This window comes from Cynocephalus volans, chromosome 11 (genome assembly GCF_027409185.1).
Source record: "Cynocephalus volans isolate mCynVol1 chromosome 11, mCynVol1.pri, whole genome shotgun sequence".
Taxonomy (NCBI): Eukaryota; Metazoa; Chordata; class Mammalia; order Dermoptera; family Cynocephalidae; genus Cynocephalus; species Cynocephalus volans.
The window spans coordinates 42038730-42059256 of record NC_084470.1 but is presented as its reverse complement, the minus strand read 5'-3'; the positions used below and the strand labels follow the sequence as shown (position 1 = coordinate 42059256).

Sequence of the window (20527 nt, the reverse complement as noted above, 5' to 3'; positions counted from 1 at the left end):
CAAAATGTACCAATTGGAGTATTAAAATTGAAAGCAATAAAGATTGGATTGACAGGGAGAGTTTATAGGAAATTCTACGGGGAAAACAGAGAGCAGAAACGTAAAGAAATCAGCCAAGTAAACTGATACTAGCAAAGGGAACCCTTGGGGGAAAATTTAATGCATTTTTGTTCTATCTACTCTAATCCTATCCATCAAACAGGAATGATATTTCATACTTCCAAGCAAGTTCCAATACTGCCACTCAAGTCAGAGAGTCACTCAGCACAGAAAATGTACTGGAAAGAATGGGCTCAGCACACCGTCTTGATCCCTTAATTCTGGTATTCTGAAATAAGGTCTTCTCAAGTCCAAACATAAACCAGATGAATTTACAGGAAACCCTTGCTTAAACCATGACAGGAGAAGCTGCTATTGCATCTAAGCCTTGGAAATACGGCATCTAAGGAAAATAGACAGGGCCAGACTCCAGAGAGAGAACTGCAGAATGTTTTCCAATCTCTTTGCTTTTCTCAGTCCCTGCCATGTGCCTGTCATGGTTTGAAAACACTTTCACACAGGCATCACGTTAAAAAAAAATCAGATCATCCAAATAAATACTTTAAGCAGACGTATCATGCAACTGGGGATCAGGAGAGAGAAAATTGACAAAACTTCTTAGCTATAATAACAACGTTAAGGCAATTCTAAATGTGTGACTTTATGTTTTTGTATCTGGTAATATATATGCATTATGCCTTGCAAATGCTGTTACAGAAAACTGGGAATAATGCAACAAGTTATTTCCCTGGGAATAGTTTACTCTCTTAAGAAATATTTCTTTGCCAAGATTCACATAGCATTCTATGTACAATAAGTGCTTCTTTTATACTTAGCCCAGAGGTGCTAAGCCAGAGGTGATTTCGTCTCTAGGGGATATTTGGCAATGTCTGGAGACATTTTTGGTTGTCACAACTAGCGTCAGGGGGTGTTACTGGCATCTTGTGGGTAGAGGTCTGGGATACTGCTCAACAGTCTACAATGCATAGAACACTTTCACAACATAAATCATCTGGTCCAAAATGTTAATAGCGTTGAGACTGAGAAACCTTGCCTTAGGCACATGAGCTAGTTACTTCTGGAGAGGTTTCAGATGAACGAAATACCAAATGCCAAAATGGCTAAGAGAAGTCAACAAAGTATGATCTATAGAACTCTAAGCTGGCCTTTAAAAAACAAGATTTTTAAGGAATGCAAAGAATTACTTGTTTCTCTGGCATTAAAGGCAGTGTCCTCCAGAAACCTAGAGAATGCAAGTCTAGGTCACTAATAGGACATTAGTTTGCCTGCAGAAAAATTATCCTCAGGGGATTTGGCAGTAAGTAGAAATATGGTACAATCTTATTTCACTGACAATAAAAATAACATTAATAGACCAATAACCCCAGGGTAGAATGTTTTTTTACTGTAGAAAAAACATACAAAATCCTATTTGCAAACTGAAATAAACAGCACTGCCTTGTTTTTCATGTCCACAGGCAATATTGTTAGAGTTGAAACCATGAATACTATCCTCAGGGTAACACAGTAGCATAAGATTGATAAGTTATTGGTCATTTTTATTATAATGCCAACATATCCTTCACATTAGACTCCTTTCCTAGTGTAATAAGATAAGGCTTCTGTATTGCTTAGTATCAAATGCTCATATAAAACAGCTGGCAAATCAGTGCTATAGAAAACATTCTTTTTTCACATCTCCCCCAAGAATACATTTTATTCAAATGAAACAATCCAAGAGGCTTTTACACAGCAGCTCTCAGTGAAAAAGGCACAGGAAAGATGAGATTTTGACTATGGAAGGGATTATTTCCCATCTCCTGCGCACATATTTGAAAGTGATGGAATTTCATATTGGACTGCTAAAAAAGCAATAGGGCACTAGTAATAACAAATTATAGAGTTTTGCTGAATAGCTCTGAAAGAAAAATGGGCATCTTTATTCTCTTAAGTTAGCCTATAAAAAAAGTGTGCAAGATTTTACTTATCCATTGTGACCCAGACACTTCTTTGCTCTAAACTTCAAAGCCTTAGTTAGAAGTGACATTGAACTAACATTTTAATGGGATAATTTGGATAGATTCAGGCAGATGACAGAACTGACATTTTCTCCTGCCTGAATGCAAACAGCACAGATTCACCGTGGTTCAGTTACAAAATGTTTGTTCTTCATTAGCTAACAACCAAGCTAAATTTGGGAGTCTTCATTTCAGTTTCATGTGGCTGTATTAATGTGGAAGTTATGGTATTCAGAACATTTAACTCTTTACACAGTTTGAGCTACTAGCCACAACCCAGCCACATCTTTGCTTATGATACTCAGAAAGCCCTACGGATTAGTGCGCAGGTACACAATGCCACAAGGTCATAAAATATGCCCTCTAGCTAGGACGTGGGACGTCCTCAAGAGGAAAAGCTCATGTCAGGGCTCCATCAAGCTTCTCTCACACCTCTATTTTCCGGGACCCACTGACCCTCCCCAGAAAACCTCTCTCCCCCTTTCTTGTGTACTCTTCCCAAGGTATTGTATACATATCAAAGTGAATAAGTGCATCGATGTTATAGCACTTTGTGCTTCTATTTTCTATCTCATATTAGAATTATGTACAAGTCCATTGTCCCTAATACTGAAAATTTTGTTTTTCAAATTGTTTCACCAAAAGGATTTTAAACAGTACAATAGATAGATAACAACAACAACAAAAAAGTTTGCTAAACTCAGCCATGAGCATTAAGCAATGTTTAACAATATTAACTGGATTAGAGTGAGTTGCAATGGAACAGGCATTGTTCTCTACAATGAGAACAATGAGAGAGAGAGAAATAAATGTTGCTCTCTCTGTTCGGTTACTTCTCTCTGAGTTAGATTTGACTGCTAGACCAAATACAACAATGTGAATAGGGAATAACACACTTTATTCTGAATATTCATATCAGACTTGGGATTCTGCAGTTCCTAAAAGCAAGAGGGGTAGAGGAGATAAACTAGAGAGAAGAAACAGTGAAAAAGACCAAACCCTGAGAAAGCAAAAGCAGGGAGAAGAAGAGGAATCAGAAGAAGACACTATGTGAGCAGTTAGAGTGAGGACCTAGTAGGTACAGCACAGAATGGAGTTGTGGGATTCAAGGGATGAGAAAGTTTCGAAAGATATAAATGATAAAAAGAAAAAGTCAAATCAGGCAAGATGTCAAATAGTACAAGGACGAAAAGTGTCAGTTACAACTGACAAATTTGGAGGTAAGTGGGGACATCAGCAAGGGAAATCCCAGTAAATTTTGAAACTAGAACTCATACTCCAAAAGGCTAAATTAGTGAAGAATAAAGGAAGACAGTGTAGAGAGAAAGCGAAGATGTTTAGCAGCAGAGAGGGCTAACACAGTGCAGCTGCTAGAAGTGATCCTGTCAGCAGGAAAGGACTGTTTTGATTCTACCTTCCTTATAGATGGGAGAGACTTGAGTGTATGTACAGGCTGAAAGGAATATTCTGTGGACAGGAAGGTATTGAAGAGAGCGACTGATTAATGGAATAAATTTCTTTATTATATGAGACCAGGTAAAACCAAGAATTTGGTTACCTTAGGGTCTTAACTAAAGTTTGTTTCTTGAGGAAAATATTCATTGTTGTGTAGATCTAAGTGGGCAATGGCAGAGGGTGAACCATTTTTGCAATTGTCCAAATAGTTCAAAGGATTTCATGTTACATTGTTAGTAAAAGACACAGATAAAGACATATTATATTTCAGGTGATTTGAAGTTAATAGATGTACCTGCAGCAACCTCAATTGGTCTAGAGGTGGTGACCTAAACTGTGAGGTGCAAACCTTCAGGAGAAGGGAGACATGTTCACCATGGACTAGCCAGCCCTCACCACCTCCAACATGGCACCACCCAAAGTTCATCTCTAACTGCTTGGATTAGGAGCTGAAATCTCAATTTTTTTTCTCTTTAGGTTTGAAATGAACAGGAATGAGTACTTGGAAAATTATGCCTTTAGAAAATTTAAAATTGTTCATTGGAGAATGATTGATTAAAGCATAGAAGGCTTCATTCTCTAATTCCAGTTCCATTTTTACAGTTGACTCCTGATGGCTTTTGTTGTAGTGAGTCTCTGAATCAAGCATGTTTGAAATTGAGCAAATTATCTTTCCCCACTTTATTTCCTTGTCTTTCTGCTAATGGTACCACCAGTCCTTCCAGGATTAAAATTTCAGAGTTGCTTTTGTTTCTCTCTCTTTTGCCATCAAATATAACATATGTTACTCGTTAAGTGTTGTCAGAGCTCAGCTCCAGGCATCACATGTCCAGAGAAGTCTTGATAGTCACCCACGCAAGGTCACACTCTTCATAACACTCTGCAATTCACCACTGGGTGCTCACTGTATATAAATAATGAAATTTTTAAATGTCAATTTCTATCACTACAATGTAGGAGAGCAAAGACTGAACCTGTTATTCACCAGTATGTCCCCAATCCTTGATGGAGGAACCTGAATACAGAATTGTTTGGTGGCTATTTGTTTAATTCATGATTAAATAGTTTCTTCAGATTATCTCTCCTGGCTCTCTTCTTCCAGTCATACATTGACCACTCTGGAACAAACTGTTATCCATTTATAAGTGAACTATTTTGATATTCTGTTAATGCCACTTTCTACTTAGAGGATTTTCCTGCTCCAATTCATTTTTCATTATTTATGTCATTTCACTCTGTTGCTATAATACCAATAATTATTCCTCAGGCTTATGAAATAAAAATTAAATCCTTCAACTTCCAAATCTGACACTGACAAAATTTTCCAAATTTGCAAATTTCTTTCATAAGTAACTTCCACCAGTAAAACTGGAGTTTGTTAATCTCTACAAACTTCATCTCCGTTCATACCAGTCCACTCTCAGAAAGCATTTTTCCCTGTGTCTATCCTCGATAAACTAAGTCATCCTTGATATTCTCTGGCGAACCCCACTGCTTCCATATAGCCTTCCCTTTATCCTAGCTGGACAAAGTCATCAGGTTCTATTTAGAGTCAGAGATTGTCATTTGACTCCCAGCTCTTACCTCTGATTGAATGGCCTCATTTGCTTATCCGTAAAATAGGAATGTCAACACTCACCCCAAAAGGATATCATTAGTAAATTAAATAACTCACGTAAGGTATTTTGACATGACTTTTTGCTTTTTGCTCTAGAATCAACATACTATAAAGTACATTCTGGATGCAAATGAGTGAAGTTGAAAATAATCTAAATAATATGTGATATTTGAAATTAGTAATTTCATTTTATATGAGAATGATATTGTAAGACTAATGTCCTAATTGAAGATGTTTGTTAAAGAATTTTGGGATAATGTTATAATGTCTAAATTTTACTTTGATATGGTCCAGCAAAAAATTTCTATTTATTTAAATGCTTAACACTATTGTAATTAAATAATTGATTATATAATTAGGTATATAAAAAAAGTTATTTTATTTCTATCTTTACTTTAACAATCCAAATTCTATGAATGAAAAAGCTAGGTATGTCTAAGTCACTGCTGTATCTTCAATCCTTGACATACAGCTTTAGGCAACAAGGTACTTTTTATAAGTAGATATATAACTTATATATAACAGATAGGAAGATATATATACATAATACATACATGCATATGCATGCATGTAAAATGCTGCAAAATCTAACACTTGCTGAACCTAGTTAATGGGCATACAAGTATTTATTCAACTTATTTTTATTTTTCTGGATGTGTGCAAATTTTCAAAATAAATTTCTATTGTAATCAGTGTATTAATTTGATCCAGAAACGATGTACAATTAAATTACAAATATACTCAGTGCATAACATGTATTCAATAAATGTCATTCCTTCAATTATAGCACCCTTTTTTTGGTCAGGGTCACTTAACACATAATGACTTATGTTGTACCTTTTGAGTAGTTATTTTATCTCCATCTACACAATATGATTCTAGAGGACTTTCTTCCCCATGTCTTTACTTTTTTCTACCCACTGAGTTTGTAGTGCCTTGCTGGAAATAAGTAAATGCTTATTTGATAAATGAAAGGCTATCCTTAATTTTCACTCCTAGAGGGAAATTTTAATCAATGAAAGGAGAAAGGACTAGACTCCTAGCCTAGTCTACCACCAGTGTTTACTCTTTTATGGAAGAGAAGACTGTGAGCTTGTTGAAGGAAAAGACTATACACTATTTTTTTAAACCTGTAGAACATAGCACTGTGCCTGGCAGACTTACTAGATGTTTGTTGAATGCCTAAATAAATGACTGCCTGACAAATAACTACAAGAGTAAGAGGTACACTTATAATAATTCAAACACTTTCAACATCCCACAAATTTTAAAGGCCATTGACCAAATACAAAATGAAGTTTAATTAATTCTACCCCTATATTGACCAATGAGGCCTTCATCATGATTGCTTCTTTAAGGAGACTGAAAGACAGATAACTGAAAGCCATAGAGAAATCAAAATAAAAGGCTGTAAAAATAAAACAAGCAACCAACCAACGAATAATTATTGCCAACTGCAAGAAAGCCAAAGCAAAGAAAAGGGATTAGGGAGTGAGAAGAAAAGTTCAACCAAAGATATTCAGAATGCACAGAACTGTAGAGAGGCCAGATCATGTTAGTTAACACTCTTATTTTTCAGAGGAGGAATTTTAAGCTATGTGACATGGTCTAAGTAAGAGGCTGAAGACTTCCAGATGCTTATTAAAATGAAGAATGAAGATACAATCACCTGAGTTATTGACTTGATTTCTATCCATCACCATTCTCTTGATCACCAGAGTAAAAGAGTAAAATCATTATTAATGTAGAAATTAACTTCAGCACATACTAAAAATTATTGAAAGCTAAACTTTATAGTCATTAGCAGGGGCAACAGTCTTGTCCTAGAGACACACAGATAATTCTCCCAGCCTAGCTTTATCCATGCTACTCCTTTACGTCCTGTTCCTCATACTTTCACCAACCAGAGAGAGAGAGAGAAAGAGAGAGAGAGAGAGAAAGAGAGAGAGAGAGAGAGAGAAGAGGGAAGGATTTAATATGGGCAAAGTCCTTGTGAGAATGAGAGATCAGAATCACTTATGGGAATGAAAAAAATTACAATGGTAAGAAATGTTTGGTCTAAAGTTTTTGTTTAAAGATGTAAAACAAAAACAAAACAAATTTGAACATTTTTAATTGGTACTGATTCAGAGCTCAAAGATGTCTTTGCAATTAAAATAGAGAGAATGTGGTCAACTTACCCATTCTGTATGGCGGCTGTGGGATCATAGGTCAGAGCCATGCCAGCCTGTGTATAGGAGGGAGAGGGAAGAAAATAGATTTTAACATTTTGATTGTGGTTCCCAAAGCATTCAGTACACACAAAGACTTTTATCTTTACTTTCCATGATTTAAGTTTATTTTCTCCTATATGTTTTTCCACCCTAACTGCCAAGACTAGCATTTTTACTACCCACACCCCAGAATCCACCAGTGAGTTGGGAGTTTATATTAGATATCCAGACAAACTAAGGAACAACACTGCTTGGATGATTTCCATTTCTACTTCGTAAACCATCCACTGTCTAATCTGGTAACCTTATAATTTCTCACTATTGTCAAGAGCATCTACTGTACATCTCATGGCATGAAAAAAAAGTAAGGATGAATCTTGCAGTCAGAATAAAAAATAAAAGCTACTTAAAATGCATTAAACCTTATGGAAGAAAATGTTAAGAAATGCTTATTTTAAAATAGATCATATGCCTCAGGGGTGTGTAGGTAGTGAGTCACAGAGTGCTTATTCCATATATTGCTAGTTCCTGTCCTGCTAAGAATGGTAGAAAGGAGAGATATTTACATATGATGAAAATACTAGACCACAAGATTAAATAAGGAGGTAGTTTTGTTCTGTTTCTAAGAATAAGACCACCTCTGAGAAATTATACTTTTATAATGGGCAATAGTTTTGGAAAAGAATTTAAGCGTCATGATTGCTGATTCACAGCCTACCTCATCCCTTCGTATACAGCATCACATCTGATCCTCACAACAACCCTATGAAGTAGGCAGGAGAAGTATTTTCTCCATTTTATAGATGAAGACATTGAAGCTTGAAAGGTCAATTGACTTGCTCAAGGTCACACATTTGGAGGCAGAACCAGATTTCAACCCAAGTCTTCTGATGTGGAGTCCTTTCCACGTTTCTACTATGACACTGGCCTAGGATTTGAATGAGAACTGAACATCATCTCTGACAACGAGGGGGAACTTTCCTTGTAGCTGTATAGACGTACCACCTCTTGTTTACCAGGATTCTCAGTATGGTTACCACTTGTGATAGGAAGAAAATACAGAACGGAATTTCAAATTTCTCAGGCTGTCCTTATGGATTTTTTTTTCCTTTTTGAAATTTAAAAGTGAATTAGACCAATGTTAAATTCCTGGAGTTGATAGTGTATTATAATTAATATGTAACCACTGGGAGAAGCTGGATAAAGGGTATACAGGACCTTCCTATAAATTTCTTTTGTAACTTCCTGTGAATCTATACTTACTTCAAAATAAAAAGTTAGAAAAAAAGTGAATGAGTTTTGAGGACTTTTGTAAAGCATAAGAAAACCCATAAAAGTGCTACAGAAAAAAAAAAAAAAAGCTTCCATGTTTGAGTTTTTTCCCTTTTCCCAGTGTGGTTGAAGGTGGTTTTCCTGTTGGGATCCTTGAGTTCCTCAGATTTAGCACATAACTAAAATGAAAATTCTCAGGATTCTTAACACAGGGCCTGCCTGATGTACAGGATGATTTGCTGCATGTATGCTTAGATTGCATGCATTATTTTCACTAAATAATATTTTTTAAATTATTATTAAGATTGGTAAGAGGAACAAGAGTACGGAGCCATACATGAATAGGATTGGTGTAAAAAGAGCATATATGAGTTGAAATAGAGTTTGCAGACACAATTGAGATGACTGTCAGAAGTTAACAGAAGTGCACTGAGAACTCATGTTTAATGGTAACTGCATGGCCTCTTTAAACCTAAGGATCTTGCTCATTTGCTCATGTTAAAGAAATATGCAACTGATAATATGACAAGCTGGGGGACTAGAGGAAGAGAATAAAACATCAGAAATGAAAGCTTTTTGTTTTTTGCCTTGGGAGAGGTAAAAAGTGGTGTTAAAATACATAGAGATCCAAAGTCTAAATTCTTCCCAAAGATGGGGCCTCTGCTATGTGACTTGTGGGAGGCTGGCCCTAAGCTGAACACTGGCTGGAATAGAGCTTTCCAGGGCTGAGCTGAAACTCCAGGGTCCTGGGTATTCAAAAGGGCAGTTGTAAAAGCTGTCCATTTGGGATGAGATTTTCTCCTTAGGAACAATAAGCTTCTCTCTGCTAATTTATCCAAGACGCCACACTGGAGAAAGAATGAAAAAAGTGGGTTTATACTTAATATAGGGATTGTTAATTCATAAGAGATTTAGAATGGTAATCCTATCGTCAGCCTCCCCAACTACCCCAAATAAATCCTGGGGACTTATAGGACGGCTTCCCTAGTCAACCCTACATTTACTTCTTTTCCCTGTACTTATTTTCCAAGAGTGCTGAGAGACAGACCAATGCTATGTAGGCTTTCTTGAATGATAAACTGTTTTGAACATTCTCTTCTTACAGCATGTTTATTTATTCTGGCCACTTTAGGTATTAGATAAGGACTTTTTCTTTTTTCTCTGACATTTTACTTGAATTCATCATGGATTCTAGTTAAAGTTAACCTATCAGTTCTAGCTAAGAAGGTAGTAATTATCAATAAACTATATTTCTTTGTTGGATACATATTTGTTTATCTGAAAATCTAGGCTGGCTTTTTCCTCCATCTTAAACTCCCATACTATCTTTCAGAAGATGGAAAAGAGTTGAGAAGATGGCAATATGGTATATTGGAAACAATATGTGTTATGGATTCAGACAGGCCTCGGTTCAAGTCCTAGCTCTGTGACTTTCTAGCAGTGTGACCTTGGGCAAACTATTTAACCCATTTGAGCCTCAGTTTTCTCAACTGGTAAGTGGTATAATACCTACCTCATTGGATTGTTGTGAAATTTAAAAGAGATTACGTTTGTAAAGCGCCCAGCACAGTGCCTGGAGACAAGACACATACGTAAATATTATAATACAAAGCAATATGTGTTAAGTGCCATGAGTGGTATGGATGAGGTGCAGAGGAGAGAGGCTGGGGGTGGTCAGGTAGGGCACTTAGAGGAGGTGCAGATGAGCGGAGTCTTGAAGATGAGTAGGATTTTCATAGATGGAGATGAGAGGTCAAGGCCAGTTCAGGCAAAAGGAACAGCATGGAAAATGGTATGTAAATAAAAATGGCAAGGTAGGTGATCTACTTGCAGTAGAACATGTGGAGGGGAGAGTGGAAAATGAGTCTCAAAAGGTAAGAAGGGAGGATCTTGATTGCCCAGTTCCTCTTGGGGAGCCACTGAACATTTTTGATAAGGGAAATTATACAATCACATAAGGATTGGGCAACAGGAGATAGCATGAGCTCCCTGGAAAACAGAGGGTGAATCCAGAGCAATAAGCAACTGGAGTAGGTACCTGGGGACAGGAAGGTGGAGAGAATCTAAGGTGAGATTGTCATTGCAAAAGGGTAGGGAATGAACACAAGTTTCACCTACTTCATGATTTTGCCTAGGGACAGTCCTGCCTCTGAGTACCTTTGGCAAGAGGAGACAACAAGAGATAGTGTCAGGTCATATACATTTGGAACATTGTGGGTAACAAAACAAGGCATGGTTTAAACAAAGGATTTTTTGAACTTAACTTGTTGGCTGGATATCATAGCAAAATAACTAACGCTTGGCTACATCTGGTTCTCATATCATGTGTAACAGATCGTTGAGTTATAATTCTAATATGGTTTTAATATAGATTTTGCATTCAATTTCCTTTTTTCTTTTTCCACAAAGTTAAAAAGAAATCGATTTGGCTGCTCTGTCTAGCCACCTTTATACTAAGCTAGACCCATGAAATCATCGTTATGTAATCACCATATTATGGCATGTTTACAAACTCCAGAATCACAGAAAAAGTAAAATATCTTGGAACAAAATGAAAATGTCACACTACATATGTAGAAAAGTGATGTTTAATCCTGTCACTTACTTTCAAAAAGGGCTTATTAAATTCACAAATATTTTCCATGTTTCAAGTTTACATTGTTTATATATTGGAAGCACTTATAATTTATTTAAAACAATATGAGAAATTTTTGTCATTTTCAACAGCAGCTAAGTTTTGGCTTGGTATTTCAGCTATAATAAGGTGTTTCTAGGTCTTCTAGACAGAATCTATACTACTAGAGCTCAATATTTTAGGAGAAAATTTTTGAAATGTCTTACTGAAATAACTAGGGTATCTCTGTTTTTAACAAATGTTGGGGATTCATTGAAACAGATCAGTTTGACTTAAGAGTTAGATATTAGATATTCATAACTGTAAATGACTAAGTTAGATTATGTCAAGAGGTAATACTTATGGAAATACTGCTTAAAGTGAACACATTAGGGAATAGGCATTACTATTCTAGAGCCATCCCCTGGACTGTAACACTTGGTCTTAGCTGAGGAGCAGAGAATCATGACTATGACAAAGTCAATGAGATTCTGGACTGACCGAATTGTTTTATCACTTTTGAAAATACTTTTACACTGTGTTGTGAATGGGGATCCAAAAGTTTGAGGCAGTAAAATTTATACAATTAGATACAAACTGAAATACCTGGAAAATGAAAACATTTCTCCTTTGTGATGCAACATTTCTCCTTTTTCTAAGGTCTGTCTTGACACAATGATGTATTGTAACCAGATAAATTATAAACAAATAATTACAAAAATTTTCAGTCTTCTATGATCAGATATAAGACAATACTTTGGTAAGTATGTAGTTCATATTACATATTTTAGTAAATATTGTGTACTTAATTAGTACAAACTGAGTCCAGAAAACCAAAGAAGACAAAGACAATATAGTTTTCCAGATATCATTTTTAGAGAGTTTATTTATTACAACCAATTTTAATAATATTTAAAACTGTTATTTGGTTATAATTAAAAATTCAATAAATAAAGTGACTTAAAAGGGACTTGAAAATTATCATGTGCTGTAAACATTTAGGTATTGCTCTTGAAGTGAAATCTCCTTTAGCTTTTGCTTATATTTATTTATCAGTATTTCTATTTAGAAAACATGTCCTTTAGTGAGCAAATCATGACACAAAATTATGTGTACAATATGTGCCAAAAAATACAAATTTTAAAATTTTAAAAATCATTGACTAGAAATGAAACTAAAAATTAATTTCAACAAAATGATAAAACGTTGGGTGATACAAGTATAAATGACTTTTTTTTTCTTTCATAAATTTTTTTCTGACTCCTTTAAGTTGTATATAAAAATAATTACTTTTACAATGGTGGAGGAAACCTTTAATTTAAAAAAGAACTTTATATCCTCTATGACTGTTTTAGAATTTTAAATTCAGGAGGGAAAAAAAGCATATTATTTGTAAAACTAATATAGATCAGAGGACAGATTCAGAAGCAGACAGGAAAATATCAGGAGGCATTTAGCTTTGCTGGATCAGTAGAATACAGAAGAGGTGGGATGGATGGGGTTACTCCATCCTGAAGGGTCAAGGAGAGAATAGGCAGGATGTCAGGAAGGAAGACTAAAAATTCAGGGTGAATGATACAGTTTTTCTAGTGGTAGAAGCTAGTAAGAATTCAGAAACTCAAATAACCAGACTGGCTGAGCAATTACTGGTTTCATATGTGATAACAAGTGTGGATATGCAAGATATTCAGAGCAACCAATAAAAATCAGCAATAATCAAAAAAACCACTAGATGACCAATACTAAGTCAAGCTGTTGGCCAAAGAAAGGGCTTTTAACCTCCTTTCTGTTAACAGAGGAACTAATCCTGGGAAAAAATATGCTCAGAGCAAAATTGAGGACAGGTTATTGGTTCAGTAACTGAAAGGGGATATGGCATGATGAACTTCTGACCTTCGTAAGAGACAAGTGGTAGGGTTTTCTGGGGGAAGGCTCTGGCACATTATTGAATGGTCTGTTTCTCCCAGGAGAGGCAGTCAATCATGTAGGGCAATTGTCTGCTCTCACCGCTGAAGGGATGCTCCCTGGGCTACACTGCAACCAGTCCCTCTCTTGAAGAGAAGATGATGGACAAATAAGATAGTAAGGAAAGGAAATTTCCAAGGTCTATGCAGCCCTGAGGTAAGATAGAAAAATCTTGGATAATTGTCCTATAAAAGGTGCCAACCAACCTGTGAAATGGCTCACACTATACTTCCTAATTTTCATAATTTCTAATCCAAGGAATACATTTATCCCAAATCATATTTGATTAGTTTGCATCATGCGACCAGTAAAATTTTTTCTTCCCTCAAAACTCCTTTCCCTTGACTTCTGAGATCCTGTTCCCTTGGTTTCTTCTACTCTCTCAGAGAACAATTTCTTCTTTGGTGTTATGTGATCCACCTACCTTTGAGATGCCAACGCTCAGGGACAGGATTTTCCCTCTCCTCTCTGCCTCTGTACAGTGGTGACATTCACTTTCTGATCCCAACTATTATTTATGTCCTAGTGATTCCTGAATATTGGTCTCAACTTCAAGTTTCTATCCTGAATTCCAAATACTTATTGCCGAGTTAAATTATTAAGTCCAATGTGTGGTTACTGCCTTCTTACAAGTTATACTCATTTTTTGTTTAGGTGTTTACCAATATCTTGTGGTATAATATCCTTTCCTGCCTTTGCTCAAAACCCCCTCTAATCCCCAGCCATATCATTGTGTTGTGAGGATGGTTCTTGTGAGAAACAAATCTGACCACATCATGGTTCTTCTGTTCAGTGGCATCCTGTTACCTTAAGATAAAACATCACTCACAGAACCCTTCACAATCAAGTCCCTATGTATCTGCTGATTTCCACAACCTTCTTGTGCAACTCTAGACCTCACCCTTCACCACACTCAGACATACACTCACCTGACCCTAGAGCATTACCTCTGGGTCTTTACAACTGTGGTTTTTGGCTGGAAACTCTCTCCATTACCATCTGTGGGATAATTGAAATTTTATTCTTCCAGCCTCAGACTAGATATCACAGTCTCTTAAAGCCATTTCTCTCTCTATGTAGCACTAAATGCTGCCTTTGCTCTGCCCCCATGACCCAGGATAGGAGCTAATATGTGTGTGTCTCCCCACTAGGTTCTTAGCCATCTCCATCTTGGTATCTCCTCTTTCTAGCCTAGTGTTTGGAACGTCCATAGAGCCTCAATAAATTTTGCTAAATGAATAAATAAATGAATAAATGACTAAAAGAAAATTTTGAATTTAGACTTTAGTTAAATTTGTATCATAAATGGAATTTGAGTATATTTTTAATTTTTTCTTATTTTATTAGTAAAATTTTCTCTTGAAAAAATTAAGCTGTATTCAGCTGAACTTCTAAAGAAAATATTTTAGCCCTTGGCTGGTCATAGAGACAAGGGGAAGCAAGATGATTACTGGGATTGCCAAGAGACATGTCCGATGCAGTGGGAAAGCCAGTAGACCTACACTAAGTCAAGAACAGTAGCCTAGGAGGAATTAGAGGCGGCCAAAAACCCTGGAGTCCCTTCTTGAAATTTCTGGCTCAGAATCACAATAAGAGTAGGACAGAAGGACTGTTAGAAGTCATAGTGACATCTTCAACAGGTTATTTGGGAATCAAGCAAATTAGATGTCCCTGATTTATCACTTTAAAAGTAGCAGAAATAGCCACAATAGAGAAAAGTAACCTCTTTGTTTTGGGGAAAAGAACATCAAGGAGGGTCATGATGTTATTTATATACTGCGTCATCACTATATCACCACAATGTTTCTCCTTTTTTGGCTTTTGCTAAAGCATTTTTGTCAGAGAATTTCTCCCTTATATAGCAGTAGAGAAGTGCAATAGAGAAAGATGACAATAGAATTAGGACTGGAAAATTGAGACAGCCTATGGTTGCACAGAAAAAGCTTGGCTGAAAGGGAAGCAGAAGAAAAGGTATAATAGCATTTTATAATATAGCTAAGTCTTAAAGTTGGAAAAATAAGTTGCAGTCTGATTTGTTATTAAGATCAAAATTAAATTAATCCTTGATTGATAACCATAAAAGAGACAAGAGACTGTCAATATTTTGTATGTTGGTTCATCTATTTTTATCTCAGTTTAAATGACTGAATTTCAGAGATTCTGAAACACACATTTGTTTTTTTATTTTTTTCACATTTTAATACCTGTGAAATTGAGATTCATATGACAATTGATGGCATTTCATAGTTTGTCAAGTTTCTTCTCTTTTGCATTTAAAATAATATTTCATCTACAATCAATGATGTCTTATAGTTAATGATGTATTTTATATATATATATATATATATATATATATATATATATATACACACACACATACTGCTAAATACCACCATAACATGGTTAATTAGGTGAAAAATATAAAATGATAAGGTCGCTGCTAGGGTGAGCCTGTGCAGCTCCACAGGAGAAAGTTCCAGGTATCTGGCTAATTGGTCTACATTCTTCCAGGTTCCAGTTGTAGTTTGGCACTACCTGAAGATTTTACACTGTAGCTTAAACATGGATGGGGATGATTCTGAGTCTTGTGACAGACTGGGCCTACCAGGACAAAGCCAACAACTTCAGAAATCTCCCAGTTGGCTGATGCCCCATTTAGTTGCCTTCATCCAGGGAAACTGGGTCAGAGCAATACAGAGGGTATGGAGATCAACCATCAGCCTTTCCTTTCATAATTGCTTATTATAATCTTCCCAGCCTTAAGCCCCTCCTAAATTCCCCACCCCTACCCCTGTCCCAAGAACTTAAGTATGCTATTCTGTCTTTTCCCTTGAGAACATGGGCTAGGCAGAGGACTGGAGCTCATCACCAATTTCATTGCATTAAAAATTGCACTGTTAAAGGGATTTGCAAGATTTACTTTTTATCCTTAGTGATCATAGGTTAGTAAATATTGGGCCTAGCAACTTTCAAACAGAACACTTTAACTGAGTAAGAAAGTTTTTGTGCTGAATTACTGAGAATTCAAGTTCTTGTGCCAATGTGAAGATCTCTTTTAAGATTAGAAGGCCCGTTCACCTTGATCCTGCTCTTTAAATTGTAAGTAAAGCATGTGAAATAAATAAAACCACATCTGGTGGGCTAGCTAACAAACCCAACTTTCAAATGTTAGCGTGCATCATAAAAACGAACAGCTCTTTTCAAGATCACATATATAAAGATTCTCCTTTAGTTCAAGGTTAAAAGGACTTTTACAGAACCTGGCAATGTTGGCAGATATATCTTAATTTTTTTCCAGGGTCTTGTTAAAGAAAAGAATTGGGCAACTGATTGTCAAGCATTGTGATATACACAAAGGAAACAGTGTCCAACTGTAGTATTCCCCCCTTATCTGCTTTCTGTGGGTTCAGTCACCCACGGTCACAAGCAGTCCAAAAATAGGAGAGTACAGTACAATAAGATATTTTGAGAGAGAGACAGAGAGACACCACATTCACATAACTTTTATTACAGTATACTGTTATAATTGTTCTATTATATTATTATTTATTGTTATTAATCTCTTACTGTGCCTAATTTAAAAATTAAACTTTATCATAGGTATGTATGCACAGGAAAAACATAGTATACAAGGGGTCTTCAAAAAGTTCATGGAAATATTCATATTATCTTTTAATTCCATTTTTCCCAGAACATTTTGAAGTACCCTCATATATAGGGTTTGGTACCACCCATGGTTTCAGGCATTCACTGTAGGTCTCGGGACGTATCCCTCGTGGATAAGGGTGGACTACTGTATATAGACGATATTCCTACCTTCACCAAAAATGGTCTAAAATATCCTGAGTCTAGATGGTATTACTATGTTTTCCAAATAATTCGTTATATATACATTATTTCATAGGAATTATGCTTCAGTCTCTCCTCAAATATTTTTTATTCTAGTAGTTCATTGGGATGGTACTTCAATTCCATATCTCTGAAACATAAATTTTCTAGTGTTCAGTATTGTACAATTAAATTGCAGCCAATATGGCTTCAAAGCTAATAGAAATGAAATATATTCCTGGACCTCATTGTCAGGAATGACAGTGTGTTCTTCTCGTACTCAATAAGAAGGATGTTGACTAGTGACTGACCAAATAGTTAATGAGCTGGATACACCATTCAGAGCAGATTCAATTGAAGGCAAGGGGGCTATTTTGTTGAGTTGTGTCTAGTCTGCTCACTAAGAATGCCTCAAAGTATATGTTTTATAGTGTAGTGGTTACAGTTAGCCACAGCCAAATGCTTTCGAGAAACTCAACAAAATATTCTGTTGAGGGGGACCCCAGTGAATGGTGAGCGTAGAAATAAGCCTCTTTCTCTGCAGATTTTATGTAGCATGTTTGTGGCATGTTTGCCATTACTTCCAGAGCCATCTGTGCACCCTTTAACTTCAACATTTTCCATGTCAATGTGACCCATTTTAGTTCCTAAGTAAAGGGTCAAGGGCCTTCTCATATACAAATAGATGAGTAAACAGGAATATTAGAAATGACGGTAGAAATAATTCAGAGTATTAGGTTAAGGACTTTTTCTTTCCAGGGAAAGTAGTAAAATTTAAATTGGGTCAAATGTTTAATGATCTTTGCAAAATGATTACAAGCCAACTGGTCAATCATAGATGCATTCAGTTAATGAGAATAGGGTCAGAACTTTTTACAAATTCCTTAGAAAGTTTTGCATTTGTAAGCCGAGTGCAGTCACAATTATTGTTGTCAAATCCATATGAGCTGATAATTAGCTCTAATGTAACTCTTCAAATAATGGTAGTTGGCTCATGCATTGGTAGAGTAACTTTTGATAGCTATGCAAATTATCTTTTTAAATTAATGGGAGAGGTCAAACTTAATCAATAGACTGGATCCCACTCAATAATAAAAATCATGAAACAAGAATCAATTTATGTTATTCTTAGTTCTTAAGTTCTGTAAAGTCATCACGAACACTGAATTAGGCAGACAGTGAATCAGAGTTCCTAGAGGAAATACAGGGTTAAGTTCTAGAGAGCCTCTGGTCACAGCATTTTCACCAACTGATTAATACATAGTCTTGTTTTACGTGTGTTTCTATCTAAAGCCAGCTTATTTAATAAATATCATTGATTCATTAACATTGAACTTATGCTAACAGCACTATATAAATCATGCCTTAGTGAAGCTTATCTCTGTTTTCTTAGAATTTTTTTGTAAGGCACATCACAGATTTCTTGCACTTAGGAACACTAGACAACACTTCAGTACTACATTTGGGGGCCATTTTCAACAGTGAAATCACCAACAAAAAGCACAACAATGTGGAAAATGTGGCCCTAAATAAACCATGAAAAGGACGCTTGTTTGCAGAATGAGAACTGAAACAGGAGGGCAGAGCATCACCTTTTCCAACCTCAGCTGGGGGTGTGCCTGTCAGGTGATTTAAATTTCCACTGCTCTGCTGATATCTGCTAACAACTGAGAAAGCACCACAAGTATTGATGGTTGGGTTACAAATACATTTTAGTGAGTAGGTGCATTTGCAAATATGAAATTGTGAATAATGAGGATCAACCTTTTTTTTTTTTCATACTGACAATTTCATGAGGTCTGAGTTTTTTGCAAACAAAAGGAAATTTTATAATGGCATTAATGCCACTATTTGTAAGGACTGTGAAAGTTACACAGAAGAATTTGGTAGCATCCCCTTTCATATGTAGATTAAGATGTAGAAGCCTAAAGATTATTTATATTCAGCACTAAAGAGACATAGTATAGGGAAGAAAATTCCTATTTCCCAATTCTTTATTAAATCCAATAAGGCACCAACTGAAGCTTTAGAATGCTGCTTCTGTCAAAAATAATTGCTTTGAAGGATAGTAGAAAGTACTGGAGCATGAAGAATCCTTCTTATTGCCCCTGAGGTTGCATAAGCACCTTTCATCTCCAAAATTTATTGCCATTATTTGCCAGCATAAGTTAATAATTCATCTTCTTTCTCCTTAAAAACTAAATGTAATTGATCGATGTTATTGATCAGTGTTCAATAGTAGCTCAATTTTTTCCCTGGATTTCTAGCCATATTTCATGTTTTTATTTTGCTTTTTTGTTCATCTTTTCCAACCAAGCACTTCTCCCCCTGCCACTTCTTCTCCTGTTGGCTTTGATGATTACATGACCTTTGAGAGGAAATTGTTGGGATACTCCAAAACTACCTAACGTGGCAGTGCTAAATAATGCTTTATGATTTGGAATGTGATCTTATTAAGATATTAATATAATGTGGGTTAAAGTTAAATACATTAACTTCTATCTGTTTTTTAATATGTTTTATAAGTAAAAAATTCAGCTGGAAGATTATATTGACAGCAAATTTTCTTTCCCATAAATGTATCATTGAAAATGATTTCTACTTGGAAAATAAATTGATGTGGTATAAAATTAGAAACTAAAGAATTAAAGCATTGTAGTCATAGGAATGGAGAGCAAAGCTGGCTTTTGGGTTAAATAGCCCTGAGCTATGTTAATAATACTAAAATAGTTACAATAATAGCTGCTACTGAGCAATTACAGTTGCCAGGCACTGTACCCAGTACATTACCTTCATCCCCTCACTTAACACACCCAAGCACTAAATGTGTGAACCGTTCTCATGCTGCTGGTGAGGAAACTGAAATTAAGGACTTTGAAAAACTTGCCCAGCATTGTCACTCAGCTCAGAAGCTGTGGATTTGTGATTTAAACTCTAGAGTTTTCCCGCCTCAACCACTAAATAGAGTGCCTGGAGAATTATGAAGAAAAACACACCGCATCGGGCACATTACAGATGGTGACACATTTGGTTTCTTAAAATCCAGGAAGAATTATTACTATCAATGGGTGTATAAGAGAAGGGCTTAGGATTCATGAAATATTCACACCCCAGAGTTCAAGCTGCTTCTTTCAACATTATTCTACCTGTGCCACTCATCACCCAAAGGCGTAGAGGCCTCTACTGGCCAAGTGACAAGGTGGGTCTTTCCAACTGTGGAAAGCATTTCTGGGTTGTAAATGCACATAAACCAATTTTCAGTTTTCAGTTTGCCCACCCTGAAAAACAAACATTAATATTTAATAACAACACAAATGTAAACTGATGTTCTTGTGGCTGCTGTTTTGGTGGTTGTTATTTTTATTATTGTTTTGGCTTTTTTTGGTTTTCTTTCACTGTTGTGTAGGTATGAAGTCAGTTACAGTCAATGATTTAATTTCTACAACACTAAATTTTATTCTATTCCACTTTTAATCTCCTTCTCTGCGGGCAAAGATCTTTGCCA

General features: G+C 35.9%; 1 protein-coding gene across 5 annotated transcripts in view; it reads right to left on the bottom strand.

Moving 5' to 3' along the window:
* The window catches only part of RBMS3 (RNA binding motif single stranded interacting protein 3), a 672503-nt gene that overhangs the window by 103144 nt on the left and 548832 nt on the right, over nt 1–20527 (bottom strand). For 4 of the 5 annotated variants that reach the window (XM_063114181.1, XM_063114183.1, XM_063114182.1 and 1 more), the window contains exon 8: nt 7311–7357. In XM_063114181.1, the coding sequence (XP_062970251.1) occupies nt 7311–7357 (47 nt within the window). Of the gene's footprint in view, nt 1–7310; nt 7358–10733; nt 10773–20527 lie in introns of all 5 variants that reach the window. The other variant, XM_063114184.1, reaches the window with a different exon arrangement.